Source organism: Ranitomeya imitator, chromosome 9, assembly GCF_032444005.1.
Source record: "Ranitomeya imitator isolate aRanImi1 chromosome 9, aRanImi1.pri, whole genome shotgun sequence".
Taxonomy (NCBI): Eukaryota; Metazoa; Chordata; class Amphibia; order Anura; family Dendrobatidae; genus Ranitomeya; species Ranitomeya imitator.
Window position 1 is genome coordinate 33,541,446 of NC_091290.1, and position 19,541 is coordinate 33,560,986.

Sequence of the window (19,541 nt, forward strand, 5' to 3'; positions counted from 1 at the left end):
AAATCCATCTGAAGGAGTTAACTAATTTTACAAGCAAAAGCTCTGCTAATGCAGCTCTGCTCCTGCCTGTAAAACCCCAGCGAATGAATGGAATGTAGGTGAATGACCTGTACTTACCTACAGTTGCGGTGATGCGCCCTCTGCTGGATGTCCTCATATGAACTCGAGAGTGGGAAAATATTCTGACAAGTTCCCAGGCTCGAGTTCATATGAGGACATCCAGCAGAGGGCGCATCACCGCAACTGAAGGTAACTACAGGTCATTGACCTACATTCCATTCATTCCCCGGGGTTTTACAGGCATGAGCACAGCTGCATTAGCAGGCTTCTGCTTGTAAAATTAGTTAACCCCTTCAGATGGATTTACATCTTGGGACGTGACAGAACGACGGAAGGTATGGGATATTGTTGTTTTTTTATTTTACCTTTTTTACAGAAAGAGGATCTTCAGGTGGATTACCAGTATAATAAAATATTACACTAACCTGTGTATTTATTTCATTAAAATACTTTGTAATAATGCATGTGTGTGTTTTTAACCATTTCATACTATTGGATTAATAATCGATAGGTGTCATAATTGACGCCTATCCATTATTAACCTGGGTTAATGTCACCTTACAATAGCAAGGTGACATTATCCCTTCATTACCCCATATCCCACCGCTACACGGGAATGGGAAGAGAGTGGCCAAGTGCCAGAATAGGCGCATCTTCCAGATGTGCCTTTTCTGGGGTGGCTGGGGGCGGATGTTTTTAGCCGGGGGGGCAATAACCATGGACCCTCTCCAGGCTATTAATATCTGCCCTCAGTCACTGGCTTTACCATTCTGGCGGAGAAAATTGTGCGGGAGCCTACGCCAATTTTTTTCGCGATTTAACCCTTTAATTTAATAGCTAGAGCGCCCAAATTTTGCACATACACACTACTAACATTAGTATTGTGGAATATGCAAAAAAAAAAGGGATATGAGATGGTTTACTGTGTGTAAACCATGTCTCATATCATGTCGGGTTTGGGAAGGAGATAGCAAAAGCCGGCAATTGAATTACCGGCTTTTTTGCTATCTAGCTCTGTATTAAATATAAATATATATATGTGTGTGTCTTACTGACATATATATATATATATATATATATATATATATATATATATACATACACCGCTATACTATGTGTAGACATTTATTTTAGCTATTCTATTGTAAGCTGTCAGTGTGATTTTACTGTACACCGCACTGAATTACCGGCTTTTCTATAGAACACCGCTGCGTATTTCTCGCAAGTCACACTGTTGGTCCGTGTGTAATCAGTATTTTTATCACCCCCATAGACTTTCATTGGCGGATTTTTTGCGCAATACGGTGACAAACGCAGCATGCTGCGATTTTGTACGGCCGTAGGAGACCGTATAATACGGATCAGTAAAATACGGCAGATAGGAGCTGCCCCATAGAGAATCATTGTACATTATGCAATCCGTATTTTCTGCACCTCTCATACGTCCGTAAATCTCGCTAGTGTGAGGCCGGCTTCACTCATCTTGCTTGTGCACCTAGAGCAGTGACTACCAACTTCCAGCTTTCTGTACTTTGTCTCCATCTAGTGTTATGAGAGGGTCGATAACGATCTTCTAATATCTTGATGACAAAACAGTAACAATTAATCCTTGTGGAATGTTGCATTAATTTTGGGTTTATTTTAAAATTTTCTTTTCATTGACTCAATTTTTAATGGGTGGAAATCTGAGTGACGGGACCATAATCCTCCTAAATTCACTTTAATTAGAACAACAGAAGGTTCTCTCATTTCTACTTGTGTTTCTAGTGTTAGAAATATTTATGGTAACGCACGGTCAACAAACAGCAGTAGGAAATAACAACGGAAATCAAAAGGTTATGGTCGGAGTGGAATATAAAGAAATCCTGGCCAAGAATTGTATCATCTTCTGATCCTGGTTCATGTTATATGTGGTTGTTTTTACCACTAACTAAGGGCCCCTTTCCACTTGCGAGGAAAACGGACGAGTGCAATCCGATAAAAAATCGGATTGCACTCGGACCAATGTTAATCAATAGGTGACATTCCATTTGCGATTTTTTTCTCAGCCGAAATCGGACTGAGAAAAATCTGTGTCGGCTGAGAAAAAAAATCGCAGCATGCTGCGTATTGCTGCGATTCTCGGACGAGACTCGCCAATGCAAGTCAATGGGTGCGAGAAAAAAAACGCACAGCACTCGCACCATGCGAGTGCTGTCCGATTTTTACGCACCCGTGTCCTTAGAAACGCCGGCAATTCAGCGTAGAGTACAGTAAAATCACACTGACAGGTTAGATTAGAGTAGATATATACTCATAGAATAGGTATATATGCATATATATATATGTCAGGGAGACACCTATATATATATATTTAATGCAGCGTGAGATAGCTTTAAAGCTGGTAATTCAATTACCGGCTTTTGCTTTCTCCTTCCTAAACCCGACATGATATGAGACCTGGTTTACATACAGTAAACCATCTCATATCACCATTTTTTTTGCATATTCCACACTACTAATGTTAGTAGTGTGTATATGCAAAATTTGGCCGTTCTAGCTAGTAAATTAAGGGGTTAAATGGCGGAAAAAATTGGCGTGGGCTCCCGCGCAATTTTCTCCGCCAGAGTGGAAAAGCCAGTGACTGAGGGCAGATATTAATAGCCTGGAGAGGGTCCATGGTTATTGCCCCCCCCCCTGGCTAAAAACACCTGCCCCCAGCCACCCCAGAACAGGCACATCTGGAAGATGCGCCTATTCTGGCACTTGGCCACTCTCTTCCCATTCCCGTGTAGCGGTGGGATATGGGGTAATGAAGGGTTAATGCCACCTTGCTATTGTAAGGTGACATTAAGCCTAATTAATAATGGAGAGGCGTCAATTATGACACCTATCCATTATTAATCCAATACTAGTAAAGGGTTAAAAAAAACACACACACATTATTAAAAATTAATTTATTGAAAAAATCACAAAGGTTGTTGTATTAATTTATTCTACTCTCAATCCACTCACTGAAGACCCTCGATCTGTAAATTAAAAAAAAAATAATAAACCAACAATATACATACCTTCCGAGGATCTGGCACGTCCAACGATGTAGATCCATCTGAAAGGGTTAAAATATTTTGCAGACACGAGCTCCGCTAATGCAGGATGCTCATTTCTGCAAAACCCCGGCGAATGAAGCTAAATATAGGTCAATGATCTATATTTAGCTTCATTTGCGGTGAGGCGCCCTCTGCTGGCTGTTCCTAGATCGTGGGAACTTTCCTAGAAAGCTCCCTGGCTCGAGTTCATAAGAGGCACCCTCTGCTGGTTGTCCTCATATGAACTCGAGCCAGGGAGCTTTCTAGGGGCCCTTAGGGCAGTCCCACACGTCCAGATAATTCCGGTACCGGAATTATCCGTGTCCGTGTGCCTCTGCGTTTCTGTGGCACATCAGTGTGGCACATGTGCGGCACACGTGTGCCGCCCGTGTGCCCACTGGGTAACACACGCACCGTGCAGGAGACAGCGCTAAAGTTTAGCGCTGTCCCCTGCATCTGGTGCTGAAGCTGTCATTCATATCTTCTTTGCAGCACCGTTTGCTGTAGAGAAGATATGAATTTTTTTTGTTTGTTTGTTTCTCGTGTTTAAAATAAAGCTCCATGTCCCCACCCCCCTCTCACCCCCTGTGCACCCGCCCGCTGTTCTTAAAATACTCACTCGGCTCCCTCGCTGGCTGGCGCTGCTTCCTGTCCTGGCCGCACCTTCTACTGTATGAGCGGTCACGTGGGGCCGCTCATTTACAGTAATGAATATGCGGCTCCACCCCTATGGGAGGTGGAGCCGCATATTCATGACTGTAATCGGCGGCCGTACCGGAGACACTGACTCACGTAGACACATTAAAATCAATGTGTCTCAGCACATGTCAGCGTGTTTTCACGGACCGTGTGTCCGTTTGGAAAACACGGAGACATGTCAGTGTTCGTGGGAGCGCACGTATTACACGGACCCATTAAAGTCAATGGGTCCGTGTAAAACACGTACCGCACACGGATGTTGTCCGTGTGCAGTCCATGTGCCGTGCAGGAGACAGCGCTACAGTAAGCGCTGTCCCCACAGCGTGGTGCTGAAGCCGCTATTCATTTCTTCTCTCAAGCATCATTCGCTGGAGAGAAGATATGAAAAATCTTTTTTTTTTTTGTGTTTAAAAAAAAGATCCCTGTCTCCAACCCCCTCCCACCCTCTGTGCGCCCCCCCCCCCTCCCCTCGCTGTTAATAAAATACTTACCCGGCTCCCTCGCTGCTTCCTGTCCTTGCCGCAGCTTCTCCTGTATGAGCGCTCACGTGGTGCCGCCCATTACAGTGATGAATATGCGGCTCCACCCCTGTGGGTGAAAACTATAGTTATAGAAAAACGGAGAAGTGCCAGTGGATTGATTAACCCGATTATTAAATGTGACCTCAGCCACGGGTAACAAGGAACACCAATCATCCTGCTGAGACATGGCAAGACACCGCAAAATCTGTTCAAGTGACTGATTGGTCCTCTCCATCTGACTGTTGATTTTGGGATGGTAGGTCGAGGAGAAGGGTAAGCTAATACCCAAGCTCTTACAAAATGCCCTCCAAAATTTGGACACGAATTGCACCCCTCTGTCAGACACCAAATTCAGAGACACGCCATGCAACCGCACAATGCGCTCAATAAACAACTTAGATAGTGTTTCAGAATTAGGTAGTCCTGCCAAAGGTACAAAATGCACCTGTTTGCTTAATCTGTCAACCACTACCCAGACCACAGTTTTGCCACTGAAAGGAGGGAGATCGGTGATAAAATCCATGGACAAATGAGTCCAAGGTCTATCCGGAATTGGCAATGGCACCAATTCCCCGGCTGGCCGGTTATGGAAGACTTTAGTGGAGCGCCCCCAGACACAGGGCCACAGGTTACTCGGTACCGGTCCTTTCTGTCTCAGTTCTGGGGTTGCCACGGTGGCTGGACCCGGTCCGTGACCCTGCTAAGGGGCGTCCAATAAAAGGTGATAGGAGTCTGTCAAGGTTTCGTGACGCCACCTGTGGTGTTCGGTCAGGGTGACCAACGCTGCTGTGGGGTCCGCTGGGGTGATGGAATGGCAGCTAGATGGTATACCTTCCCACAGGTGAAGTATGTCCCCAGGGCTTCCCAGTAGGGTGGATGGAGATGGTGTGAGGTGCAGACAATAACGAGGACACAGGGTTGCAGTCTCTTTACCTCTTTACTGAAGACTTCAGGATCCTCAATCCAGAGCACAGTTAACAGGGCTGTCTGAGACCGGCCGGTCCGATGGCACATCCAGAGTTCCCTTTGCAGGTGGAAATCGTTGCCTACCAATACCACCTGTGTGTTGTAGTGCTACCCTGCTGAGCATTCGGTATAGTCCTCACAACTTCTGTTCTAGTTCGTTCGTTCGTTCTTTCTAGTTCTTTCTCTTTCTTTCTATTTCGTTCCAGATGTTACTAGTTTCTCGTCCCCCAGGTATGTTACGGCTAGGATGCACCCGTATGACGGGAAGGCTCGGAGCTCTTCCGGGACCCTAGAGACGCCCCTCTCCACGCGTTGCCCCCTATGTCTGCGTAGGAAATTTAAGGTAGACAGCCAACCTATAATTAACTGTCCTGCGGAGTTTGAAGTAAGGCATAGAGTCAGTTACTTCCTCGGTGTTCCGGCCACCGGTTACGCGCCTCAGTAGGATGTTGCCGTTCTTGGGGCACGACTCCTACTGGTTCTCCTTTGTGCTTGATCTCGTTTCTCACTGTTCCACAATATCTTTCGCTTTGTGTCTCTTTCTTAGGATACCGCTGCAAGGTAGTGCAGGCGCGGTTCTGTTCTGTTTGCTAGGTACCTGCCAGGTTCCCACGCCTGACAGGCACCCCCCTGAATCTTCTCCCTGCAACACCCCCTGCCACGGGATGTTGCCTGAATCCAACCCAGTCAGCTTCTGACTAACTTCCTATCCAACCCCTAGTTTTACCAGTGTGAGGAGTAGCCCAATAAATAAAGCCTTTTTCTCCCCCTAGTGGCCAGAGTGTGAAGTGTAATGTGTGCTGGTGATACCTGGTCAGTAGAATTCCTTCAGTGCCATCAGACGTACCATCACTCCCCTTAGCGGCAGAGTGTCATACTGCAATGACCAGATCTCTGGGGCGCTGCATTAGCATGGGCACACGTATCACAGGCAGACACAAACATGGAGATGTCAGAAGACATGTAGGACCACCAAAACAGTCTAGCAATAGCTCTCCAGGTGGCCGCAACTCCTGGGTGTCCACTGAGAGCAGATTCGTGGAACTCCCCGAAAATCGATACTGAACTGGGATGAAGAACCTGTTATCGGCCAATGACGGAGCAGTAAGAGACTGAGCCTCACGGATTTCAAGTTCCATTTCAGATGACACCCCAGCCACCACCACCCTATGCTGAAGAATGGAAGAGAAGGAGGTTTAGGAGGAGATATCGGATCCATGATGTGAGATAAGGCATCGGCCTTGACATTCTTGGAACCAGGCGGAAAGGTGATAGATAAATGAAAACGTGAAAAAAAAGCGACAACCTCGCCTGTCTAGGAGTCAAACATTTGTCAGACTCAATGTAAGACAGGTTCTTGTGGTCCGTAATCACCGTGATCCAATGAACAGCCCCCTCCAAAAAATGCCTCCATTCTTCAAAAGCCAATTTTATGGCTAATGACTCCTGATTCCCGACATCATAATTTCTCTCAGCAAGAGAAAATTTCTTGAAGAAAAAGGCACAAGGTCTTGAGTTAGTCAAAGTGACGGGTCCCTGAGACAGCACCTCCCCCACTTCCAGCTCCGATGCGTCCACCTCTACAATGAATGGTTCAGAAGTTCCACAATAAAAACATAATCTCCCTTCATGTCGTCAATTCCTCTCCTTCTTCTTGAGGTTGGTCTCAACCTCCATAGGTTCCGTATATGGCATCACATCAGAATTAGCAGGATGTACAGGAACCATTCGCTGAATTACACCTCTCTCCTGCAATCTCCAATCCATACAAATGGCCAGAGTCATGGCCTCCTCCAAGGAGCTGGGTGGCGGATGGAGAGTCAGAACGTCCTTAAGATGATCCGACAATCCTCTCCTGATCTGACATCTTAGCACAGAGTCGTTCCAGGACACTTTGGAGGACCACCGTCTCAACTCTGAACAATACCATTCGGCAGTGAGTTTACCCTGGGAGTGACCCATGATTGTGACCTCTGCTTCAAAGAACCTAACCACAGACACAAGTTCAGGGGCAGTAGCAGGTAAACAAAAAGCCCAAGTTTGAGGACCCTCCCAGAGTAATGAAATAATTATCCCCAACTGTTGACTCTTATCACCTGAGGATTGTGGTCTAAGGGAGAAAAGCAGCTTACAACTCTCTCTGAATGTACAGAACTTCTTCTTTTCTCCAGAGAAAGTATCTGGGAGCCTGACCGTAGGTTCAGGAGAATGTAACAAGACATCCATGGGGTTCGAGTGCTTACAGGCTGATTGTGTAGTAGAACCCTGAAAAGACTTAACCGTCTCAGTAAGCTCCCAATGGAGTTGATTATGGGAAGTGGCCAGGGCTCTATGTTCCACAGACAATTCCTGCATAATTAGAGTCAAATTAGACATCTGATCCGCCAGGGTACAAAGCGGATCCATAAAGAGAGGAACAAACGAGAAAAAAAAGTCTGTCTAGGGTCAGTTATAATGTCACGCTGCTGCTCTGCAGATAAATGCAAACTCAACTCCACTAGATGGCAGCAGAGTGGAGAGAGGGCTGAAATCCTGCTCAGAGCAGACCAGCAGAACTGCAGCGAGACTACCACCAAGTGGCAGCAGAATAGTCAAACAAGCCGGGTCGATACCAGAGAGTAGCGTAGTACCAAGGGGAATTCAAAACACAGAGTCAGAGGAGCACCAAAAGATCAGTACCTGTCCAAAGTAGAAGTACCCAAAGGAAGAGACAGAATCAGGTCAGAGCCAAAGCAGAGTCGAGTAACGGGGAGTCCAAACACAAAGGGAAACACAGAGTCAGGGCGGGAGGAGAGGAATGAACAGACACGGGTAAAGACAGCTAAACGCAGCAGGACAAATAACCAGAGCCAGCTATACACGCCGTAGGCAGGAAATATAACTGACACTGCCTGCAGGATGCAGTGCAGAGAAATAGCAGACCTGACACCGGAACGAGGCAGAGAAAGTTAACCCCTGCCATGACCTGACCGGGGAAAGGAGAGACAATACCCAAAACCCGGTCTGGATCATGACAGTATCGTTACAAACACTTTCAGATCACACCTGACAGCAGTGTGGGGGAAAGGTGAGATCTGGAACTGTTTGTAATGATGCATAACTCAGTTCTGATGTATCTCTACACAGTAGCTGAAGAAATCAGTAAAGAGAGAAGGATGTATCATTTCCTTTGCACAGAGTAGTGTCTGAAACTGAGCAAGAGCCTCCTCTATGGCTGGAAGTCGAATGCTTCTGGGGGGAATAAAGTTAATTTCCTCCCAGCAGCAGGGCTCTCAGTGCGGGCACTGGGTAGGTTCAGAACGCTATTAACCTGCAGATTAACCCCATATCTGTAGGTTAATAGCATTATTTTACATGACAGGTTCCCTTTAAGCATACATCTTTTTCCTGGTTTTCTGGCTAGTATGGGGATTTTTTTTTCAATTCCTGATCGAAGATTCCAATCAGTATAACACTGAGTCACCGTCACTATTTATTTTACTTGTTTTCACTTCTGTAGAGTTGGCGTCCTTGCACACTTCCCATCCTCCTCTTCCACAGCAGAGACGTCAAGTTACTCACCACCCCAGCCCTCATCCCGTGCATCCTCCTTCTCTTGGTGCGTCCTGAGGTCTGCGCTTGCCTGACAGATTCCTGGGCACTGACCTTAGGGCACATGTTTGCCCTCGGTCTTTTAAAGAGACAGTGCACACAGTCCAAAAGAGTCCCGAGCCAATGGCTGGGAAACACTTATCATTTAAGGCACGTCCACCTGTTGGAAGGTGCCTGAGCAATGTGTATAGTCAGTTAGTCTGCACACTTGTGAGTTCTCAGGTCCCCTGTCTGTTAGTATCTGCCAGCATTCTTTAATGCCTACCAGTACCTGCTTGTTCTTGCCTGTCCCTGCTTGTGTCTTCCAGCATCTGCCTGCCTGTGTACCAGCCATACCTGCCTGCACCTGCCTTGTCAGTCTGTATACTAGTTGTACCTGCCTGCACTTTCTCTGCCAGTCTGTATACCAGCCGTCCTTCTTGCACCTGCTGTGTCAGTCTGTATACCAGCCATACCTGCCTGCACCTGCTGTGCTCATTTGTGCATCAGCCGTGCCTGCCTGCACCTGCTGTGCCAGTCTGTATACCTGTCGTACCTGCCTAAAAATGCTGTGCATGTCTGTTTACCAACTGTACCTACATGCACTTATTTTGTCTTCCAGTACTCCTGCTGTGTCTGCCTGTACTTGTCCAAGTCCATCCATTTTAACTACCTACCCCTTTGAAGGGTCAACTGCCGTGTGTCCAAGGTTTGCTCTGGAGTAGAACCTGGAGTCCATCTGGAGCCAAGTCTAACCCTACACCTAGTGGGAGCCCATTAGTCTATGACCCTTGCTGCTGCCTTTTGGCTCAGAGAGACAGTGTGGTTTATTGGAGGCATTTCTCCTTTCGGAAAAGGCTGCAATGGACTGCATCCTAGTGCACTTTTTTGTGTCACTTAATCACTTTTTAAAGGGCATTCAGGTGATAGTGCACAGTTATTGGGATAAAACTCAACAATGCAAATTTATGGGTCCGTGAGAAATTAGCACAGCTCTCGGATGCCATCTGTGTGCTGTCCATTTTCTTGGACTGTTTCTTAGAAGCTTGAGAAACCTCCATCCATCTGATGAAACGTTAACCAAACTCAGTTTTTATCATCAGACACAGACCAAACTCTGATAAAGCTCGTACTGTTTCTTTTATCATGCAATAACAATCACTGACGTCTGAGTGAACAATAAGTCCCTATTATTATTCTGCTTATTTTGCACCTTTCATATCAGAATTCTTAAGTTCTTTAGACCTCGACTTTAACTTTTGTACTTGTCACTTATACATGATAAATAATTTTCAAATGCCTAAACTGTGAATATAAACACCTTCTACGTCTATAAGGGATGTCACAAAAATATCTAAAAAGAATAGGAATGTATTAACAAAACATGACTCTTACTGTATTAGTCTATTCTAGACTACTAAAAGTTATGTTTTATTTATTTCTTTTAGCGGACCCTATATACCTTTCTTTGTCCAGTATTTCTTTTGAGTGTATTAAAAGTGGTTATTTCACGACCAATAGTTTTTAGAAAAAGTACCGTACCTGTTAACTATCTGGTCTCTCTGGACCAGATATCACCTCCCTACTAACCAGAATCCCTCAATGTCTGTCTGCTATTTCATCCTTCTTCTCCACTAGATTTCTAAAACTTAACATGGACAAAACAGAATTCATCATCTTTCCCCCATCTCACGCGATCTCCCCAACGAACCTATCCATTACAGTAAACGGCTGCCCACTCTCCCCAGTCCCACAAGCCCGCTGTCTTGGGGTAATCCTTGACACTGATCTCTCCTTTAAACCACATATCCAAACCCTTTCCACTTCCTGCCGCCTCCAACTCAAAAATATTTCACGGATCCGCACATTCCTAAACCAAGAATCTGCAAAAACCCTAGTCCATGCCCTCATCATCTCCCGCCTTGACTACTGTAACCTCCTGCTCTGTGGCCTCCCCTCTAACACTCTTGCACCCCTCCAATCTATTCTAAACTCTGCTGCCCGACTAATCCACCTGTCCCCCCGCTATTCCCCGGCCTCTCCCCTCTGTCAATCCCTGCACTGGCTCCCCATCACCCAGAGACTCCAGTACAAAAGCCTAACCATGACATATAAAGCCATCCACAACCTGTCTCCTCCATACATCTGTGACCTCGTCTCCCGGTACTTTCCTGCACGCAACCTCCGATCCTCACAAGATCTCCTTCTCTACTCCCCTATTATCTCCTCTTCCCACAATCGCATACAAGATTTCTCTCGTGCATCCCCCCTACTCTGGAATGCTCTACCACAACATATCAGACTCTCGCCTACCATCGAAACCTTCAAAAAGAACCTGAAGACCCACCTCTTCCGACAAGCCTACAACCTGCAGTAACCACCGATTGACCAAACCGCTGCACGGCCAGCTCTACCCTACCTACTGTATCCTCACCCATCCCTTGTAGATTGTGAGCCCTCGCGGGCAGGGTCCTCTCTCCTCCTGTACCAGTTGTGACTTGTATTTTTCAAGATTATTGTACTTGTTTTATTATGTATACCCCTCCTCACATGTAAAGCGCCATGGAATAAATGGCGCTATAATAATAAATAATAATAATAATAATAATAACTATTTTTACTAAACAGCTCCATGCCAAAATAAATGTACTTTGTTCTCCTTTCAATGCATACTGATTGCATCTTTTTCTACATACCGTATGGTATAGCTCAATATAAAAGTAAAGGGGTAACTACTGGGGTGGAACCTTCATTGAGCACCTTCACGCATCATCTCTCCTTCTTTAAAGTCAATTTTGCATTTTAGATACATTAGAACTATAAGAAATTGGAATCGAAGGTGTACATGGGTCCTAGTCTCTAAAATTGTAGGTGGTCTTAAAAGCAATCTCTCAGTGCAAAATGACTGTTCAAACCAAGCACAGCAACCTGCAGAGGACATAATAATCTTACCTTAGTGTCCAAATTCGTGGCTGCATTTCCCAGTAATCGTTTCCTCTATGCTATGGAGGGTCTTGGTGCGCCCTTGTCAAGGTTTCAGCGCACCTCCACCCCTACAAGCTTCCATCTACCTCCCGCTCTCCTCTTGTTCCTGTTAAAGACAGAACTGTCAATCAAAGAAAACGAGGGAGGAGACCGATACATAGTAAGGAGGTGGGAAGGAACTTCTGGTCCGTCCCAAGGAAGTACCACCTTCCCCATTAAAATATCCGACTTAAGAGCACAACGGATTTGGACACCAAAGGTGCAATTTTTATTAGGGCCATGTCCCCTACAAGGTGCTGTGCTTGGTTTGAGCAGTTATTTTGTGCTGACGGACTCCCTTGAACTTGAGTGACCAGCAAATACAGCGCATTGATTAAACCTTATTATTCATCTTACCTCATCTGCTGCTGTTTCTTCAAAACCCTCTGTAGACTCCGCAGATTGGTCTCTGCTTGAGGCAATGGCAGAAAAGGGAAATATCCACCTTTCTCCATTCATGCATGTAGAATGCATCATATGTCTGCTTGTTTTACCAGACAGAACATAACGACTCTTAAAAGCTGCTTCTTAGCTCCAGGAAGATTAAGAGACTTGGTAAATCTTGTCACCTTCCTTCTGGCCCTGTCACTCTAAGGACAGGCATCGTAAGCATATTAGCGCTTTAACTTTCCATCCAGCCGACACCTTTAACTTTGAATAAACCAATATAAAACCATGCTGCAGTCCCATTCTGCAGTTTTGTAGGCTATAAGCCTTAATGGGAATCCGTCAGCATGATGTAGGGACAGAGACCCTGATTCCAGCAACATATCACTTAGTTTACTGGCTGTAGCAGTTGTAATACAATCACAGTTTTCTCTTCTGCAGATCTAGCAGAGCTCAAATGCTGAGCTGTGTATAGCTCTGCCCACACCCTTGATTGGCAGCTTTCTGAGTACACAGTATATTGACAAATATAAGGTTGGACCAGGAGGCACAAGACACCTAGTCCTGTAGTGATAACCTGCTGCTGATAAAACACTGATTTCATTGAAAGAGCATAAATGAGCACAGTAAGTGACACATTGCTAAATCAGTGTCTGTGTGCACACATCATGCTGCTCTCAGATTACATAGGAGAAAACTGCAGATTCCCTTTAAAGGGTATCATTTCAAATATTCTTTCACAACGAGTTGTCATGTGTGCGTACATGAGAAATATCACTATCTTTGGGCATTATACTCTGCATTTTCACCAGTTTCAGTTTTCCCCTCTGCAGGTTCTATCTCTTAATTTGCACTTAACTGTGAGCTGGTGAGTGTAGCTGACCTGCTATAATGTCTCCTATACGCACTATATCACAAAGGGAAGGATTCCTGCTCTTCATTTCTCAGCTCACAAAGAGAAGCAAAAGCTTAGAGGAAATGATGCAGTACTGAGCTGTGTATAGGTGAATCCAGCTCTGTATTGAGGTAAAAGACTTATTAGAAAGCTCAGCATGATCTTTCTTTGCCCTCCCTTTTTATGTTTGCTCACTCTGTTCTTCACTCCTCCTGCCCTCTCCACAGAGTATTACAGGCTGTATTTTGTTCTTGTGCTGTCTTTCCTCCCCACAGGGACCTTATCTCAAAGATGGAAGTGGTTTCGCTGCATCCGTAAATGTCAGGTGTATCAAAACATAAAATTAATTGCCGTAACTCCAACAGAAAATACCATAAATAGGAAAATAATCAAAATACCAGAATTGCGTTTTTCGGTTACCTAATCTCCCTAAAAAAAAAGTTACAAAAAATGAATAAAACATCCCTCACAAATCTACGGTGATGGAAAATTAACATTTTTATGGATCTCTGAAAGTGTGACTTATCAAAGCCTTCTATGCCCGAATACTGGAGTTAAAGCTCTGATGGCCCGGGCCTTTGGTTTTCATGACAAATATGAGCAATTGCTCACCCTAGTATTTAACAGCTGAACACACAAATATGGGGTTTTAAACATTTTTTGTATTTTATACCTTAAAAAATGTTTACTTTTTTGACCCCTTCCCGATATCTGCCGCACATGCATGGCAAAAGTCGGGAGTGGGTGGATGAAGCTGTTTACATGACTTGATTCACCAAAAAGAAAGCATTGCACACAAAAAAGGGGGGATACGTCAGTTTTTGATACAGATCAAAATCGTACATTCAAGTCCATGGGTCCATGAAAAACTCAGACCGAACACAGATGAATATTTGCTGGTACTTTAAAGTGCATTTTTTTTAATAGGCCAAAAAAATGCAGAGTGTGAACATACTCTAAGGCTACATTCCCACGATGAGCTTTTGGTGCGTTTTTATTTCTGCACCTATTACTCAAATTAGTTTACTTGTAGAATTGAGCGAATTTTTCAAAATTCTGTTCCAATTACGATCGGCGGCAAATATTGCGTTCGCATTATTTACCAAACACTGCCGAACGTCATTGGAATAAAAATGAATGAATATGTTCCGAGCCGATCATCAATAATTTGGTACAAATAGAATACCAATATGGCAAATTCAGATTTCGCGACCGATTCCGAACATATTCGCTCAACTCTAATTACTTGCGCTTTTTCATCGTGTTTCTGTGTGCGTTTTTTATCGCTTTTTTTTTGTCTGTTTGATAAGTCATGCTTTAAATAAAGCTGCTTTGTTTTCGATACTTCTTGTTTTTTTTTTTGGTTGACAAAACTTTATTGCTATGGTTTAGGTGTGGATTACATGGATTTTTGTCATATTGAACAAATTTTACCACTATCATAAAGTACAATATGTCACGAAAAAAAAACAACAACTCTGAATCGGTAGGATCCTTTGAAGCGTTCCAGGGTTATTAACACATGAAGTGACACTGGTCAGAATTGTAAAGTTTGGCCTGGTCATGACAGTGGAAATAGGTTTTGGGGGTGAAGGGGTTAAAACACTTGAACAGTCTAGAAGCCGATAGAGATATCATATGTGAGATAAGAGTTGTCATGGGCACTTTTACACCTGAATCTCATTATTTTAGTTGAGCGATGTGGGTATAAATACCTGGTACTTTCCACTGAACCTTGGATGAAGAGGATCTGTGAAATGAACTTGGTGATAATTGTGTAATGAATGTTTGAAGTTTATTTGTTGTGGTTATTGTCGTATACATTTTTTTTATTGCTATTTTAGCCTGTTTAGTGTTGTGTCACCCTTTATTATAAATTTGTATTTTGATATCAGAGTAGGCTTGCAGTAATAATTATTTTCCATTTAGAATTTTATACTATGGTGTTTTGATTTCCATTTAACATCCAAGTGTTATGGGGTTTTTTTTTTCAAATTTTTCCTTCTCTGGCTCCATAAAGCTGGTTCTGTTAATCAACAAAGAGGGGAAACCAAGTAGGTGGGATGTGCACTGAACTGTTTGGCCATCCATGGTGCACCTAAGGGTATGTTCACACTAGCGTTGCGCCGCCCTGCGTCGGCGAAGCAACGCGCGACGCATCGAAAAACGCGCGCAAACGCGCGCAAAAACGCGCGCGTTTTGCGACGCGTGCGTCATTTTTGACCAAAATCGGACGCAAAGAAAATGCAACTTGTAGCGTTTTCGTGCGTCCGACGCCAGCGTCGGAAACGACGCACGTGGCGAAAAACGCAACCAAAAAGACGCACGCGTCCCCTATGTTAAACATAGGGGCGCGTCGCCGCTGCGTCGCCGCTGCGTCGCCGCTGCGTCGCCGACGCAACAGCGGCGCAACGCTAATGTGAACTTAGACTAAGGCCGGGGTCACACTTATGAGAAACTCGCACGAGTCTCGCATCTCAATACCCGGCACTCGGGACCAATACGTGCAGCTACATGTATTTCTATGCAGCTGAGCGCTTCGGTCCGAGTGCCGGCGGCAGTGCCGGGTATTGAGATGCGACACTCGTGCGAGTTTCTCACAAGTGTGATCCCGGCCTAACGCCTATTCTTCATTTGATCAGTAATTTTGTGCTGACAGTCCCTTAAGGGCACAGTCAGACGCAAGGCAGCCATCAGGGCATTACTGCCCTTACTGGCGTATGGGGCCCGATGAAGAGGCTGCTGCATTATACTATGGGGCATTGAGGTGCATTATATCCCTATGAGGCTGCTGCATTATACTATGGGGCATTGGGGTGCACTATATGCCTATGAGGCTGCTGCATTATACTATGGGGCATTGGGGTGCAGTATATCCCTATGAGGCTGCAACATTATACTATGGGGCATTGGGGTGCAGTATATGCCTATGAGGCTGCTGCATTATACTATGGGGTGCATTATATCCCTATGAGGCTGCTTCATTATACTATGGGGTGTATTATATCCATATGAGGCTGCTGCATTATACTGTGGGGTGCATTATATCCCTATGGGGCTGCTGCATTTTACTGTGGGGTGCATTATATCTCTATGGGGCTGCTGCATTATACTATGGGGCTGCTGCATTATACTATGGGGCTGCGGCACTATACTATGGGTACATTATACTATGGGGCTGCTGCCTTTTACTATGGGTGCATTATACTCTTATGGGGGTGCATTATACTGCTATGCGGGTGCATTATATTTTTTTGGTGGTGCATGATAGTACTATAGGGTGCATTATATTATATATGACTATGGGGTACATTATACTATTATGGATGACTGGGGGCAATATGGAGAGACATGGGGGAAGAATGGAGAGACATGAGGCAGAATGAGAGGACATGTGGGGCCCAGAATGTGGGATATTATTACTTTAGGGGATAATTAAAGGATATTATTTTTGAGGATACTGTTTTCAGTGTCGGGGAGGAGATGTCCTGTTACTGTGCATGGTGACACGGTTGCTTATTTTCTACATCTGGTGTAGTGTGGAGGTTGATGAAAAATTGGGGAATGTGCTCTAGATAACTGTGTTATTTTCTACAGAGATGAGTCCTGGCTGGAAGAAGTGATGGCGATGTGTGCTGAATGAAGATGAAAAGCGAAGTGTCAAAGGACTTCATCTAGAGATGTCACCGGTGAGTCAGTGTGCTACCTGTACACTGACACTATACACTGTATACTATATACAGAGCTCCCGAGTATGTCACTGGTGATTACTGTATTACCTTCACACTGACACTATATACAGAGCTCTTGTGTATAATTTCAGCAGTGACCACTGTATTACCTGTATAATGACACTATATACAGAGCACCTGTGTATAATGTCAATAGTGATCATTGTATTACCTGTACACTATATACAGAGCTCCTGTGTATAATGTCACCTGTGATCACTGTATTACCTGTACCTGTACACTGTATACAAAGTACAGATCTCCTGTGTATAGTGGCACTTATGGTGATATTAGCATTGTGTTTTTGCTATTAATGATTAGTATTGTAGTATTTGGTCACTATGTTGTGGTAATATGTGACCTGGTCCTGGTGTGGCGGTATTTGTTCCTTGTGTTTGCTATTATTTGGTCACTGTGGTGGTAATATGTGGTCTGGTCATGGTGTGTCAGTTTTTGCTACTTTTAAGTGGTATTATTTGATCACTATATGGTGGTAATATGGTGTCTGGTCATGGTGTGGCGGTATTTGTTCCTTGTTTGTGATATTATTGGTCATTTTAAAAATTGAAAAATAAATAAAAATATACCTAAATTGTATTGGATATTTTAAAAAATGTTTAATAAGTTACAGTAAAGTCCAGCCAAAAGAGTTGACATTGTTGTGGTGGACTGTGGATGGTTGGAGGGGTGGAGGTGGAGCCAGGGCGGAATCTCAAGGGGGGCCCTGAAAATTTTGCCAGTATAGGGCCCTGAAATTCCTAGTGGCAGCCCTGGCCAGACTGCTGTATAATTTGGAGCGAGATCAGACTGCAATGCTCAGACCAGCAGGCAGCTCTCCTGACCCAAGTGTGACAGCTTCATAGATTTCCATGCAGCTGTCCCACTCTGGTCAGGACAGTCACCGGCCAGTCTGTGCATTGCAGTTTGGTCTTCCTCAGATTTATACAGCCGTCTGACTGCACCCTTAAGCAATGAATAAAATGATGTGCTTTTTTTGTTTGTTTTTTTAGGCAAAACTGCTTTTAAAGTGCTAAAAAAAGATACCTGGGTGTATTTCTAGCATCATATTTACACATAACAAAAAGATTTACCTTCCCATTGACTCATATTTTAAAGTATGGAGTGGCTTCATAGCATAGAATACCTACTGAGTGGTCCGCTCACTTCTTTTGGTGTTTTTGGAAACAAAGTTGTTAAAAAAATGTTCAAAAACCTTAATGTATGAACACCAATGTTGTTTGAGGCTATGGTCCCCCGATAAGCTTTTGATGAGTTATTGACACTGCCAAATTTCTGCACGTATTATCTAAGTTGAGTTACTTAAGGTTTTTTCATTGCGTGTGTTTTTTTTTTTTTCTTGTTGGTGTCATACTTTACATAAAACTGCTTTGTTTTTTTATACTACCTGGTATGCAACAAAACTCTATTGCTACACTACTGTGTTGATTACATTTTTTTTAATGCGTTTCCGCTGTGGAAACACTAAGGCCGGCTTCACACGAGCGTATTTTACTGACGTAAGAGAGGTGCTGAAAATACGGATTGCATACGGTACAATGCTTCTCTATGCCCCAGCTCCTATCAGCCGTATTTTACTGATCCGTATTATACGGTCTTCTACGGCCGTAGAAAATCGCAGCATGCTGCGTTTGTTACCGTATTGCGCAAAAAATACGCCAATTAAAGTCTATGGGGGCCAGAAAAATACGGATTACACACGGACCAACAGTGTGACTTGCGAGAAATACGCAGCGGTGTTTCTATAGAAAAGCCGGCAATTCAGTGCGGTGTACAGTAAAATCACACTGACAGGTTAGAATAGAATATATATATATATATATATATATCACCATCATGGTGGTGTGGTGTGGTGATGTATCAGTGAGACACATATATGTATATATTAATATTTCATACAACGCTAGATAGCTTAAAAGCCAGTAATTCAATTGCCGGCTTTTCCTATCTCCTTGTCAAACCCGACATACAGTAAACCATTTCATATCCCTTTTTTTTTGCATATTCCACACTACTAATGTTAGTAGTGTGTATGTGCAAAATTTGGGCGCTCTATTAAAGGGTTAATTCACGGAAAAAAATGGCGTGGGCTCCCGCGCAATTTTCTCCACCAGAATGGTAAAGCCAGTGACTGAGGGCAGATATTAATAGCCTGGAGAGGGTCCATGGTTATTGGCCCCCCCTGGCTAAAAACATCTGCCCCCAGCCACCCCAGAAAAGGCACATCTGGAAGATGCGCCTATTCTGGCACTTGGCCACTCTCTTCCCTTTCCCGTGTAGCGGTGGGGTATGGGGTAATGAAGGGTTAATGTCACCTTGCTATTGTAAGGTGACATTAAGCCAGATTAATAATGGAGAGGCGTCAATTATGACACCTATCCATTATTAATCCAATAGTATGAAATGGTTAATAAAACACACACACATTATTACAAAGTATTTTAATGAAATAAATACACAGGTTGTTGTAATATTTTATTAGACTGGTAATCCAACTGAAGACCCTCATTCTGTAAAAAAGGTAAAATAAAAAAACAACAATATCCCATACCTTCCGTCGTTCTGTCACGTCCAACGATGTAAATCCATCTGAAGGGGTTAA

The 19,541-nt window shown here is 44.1% G+C and overlaps 1 protein-coding gene across 2 annotated transcripts in view; it reads right to left on the minus strand.

Moving 5' to 3' along the window:
- The window catches only part of LOC138649047 (dentin sialophosphoprotein-like), a 95,511-nt gene extending 83,093 nt beyond the window's left edge, over positions 1-12,418 (minus strand). For both annotated transcript variants that reach the window (XM_069739131.1, XM_069739130.1), the window contains exon 1: positions 12,266-12,418. In XM_069739131.1, coding sequence (XP_069595232.1) covers positions 12,266-12,385 — 120 coding nt within the window. In that variant the 5' untranslated portion in view covers positions 12,386-12,418. The remainder of the gene's footprint in view (positions 1-12,265) is intronic.
- Between the last annotated feature and the right edge of the window lie 7,123 nt (positions 12,419-19,541).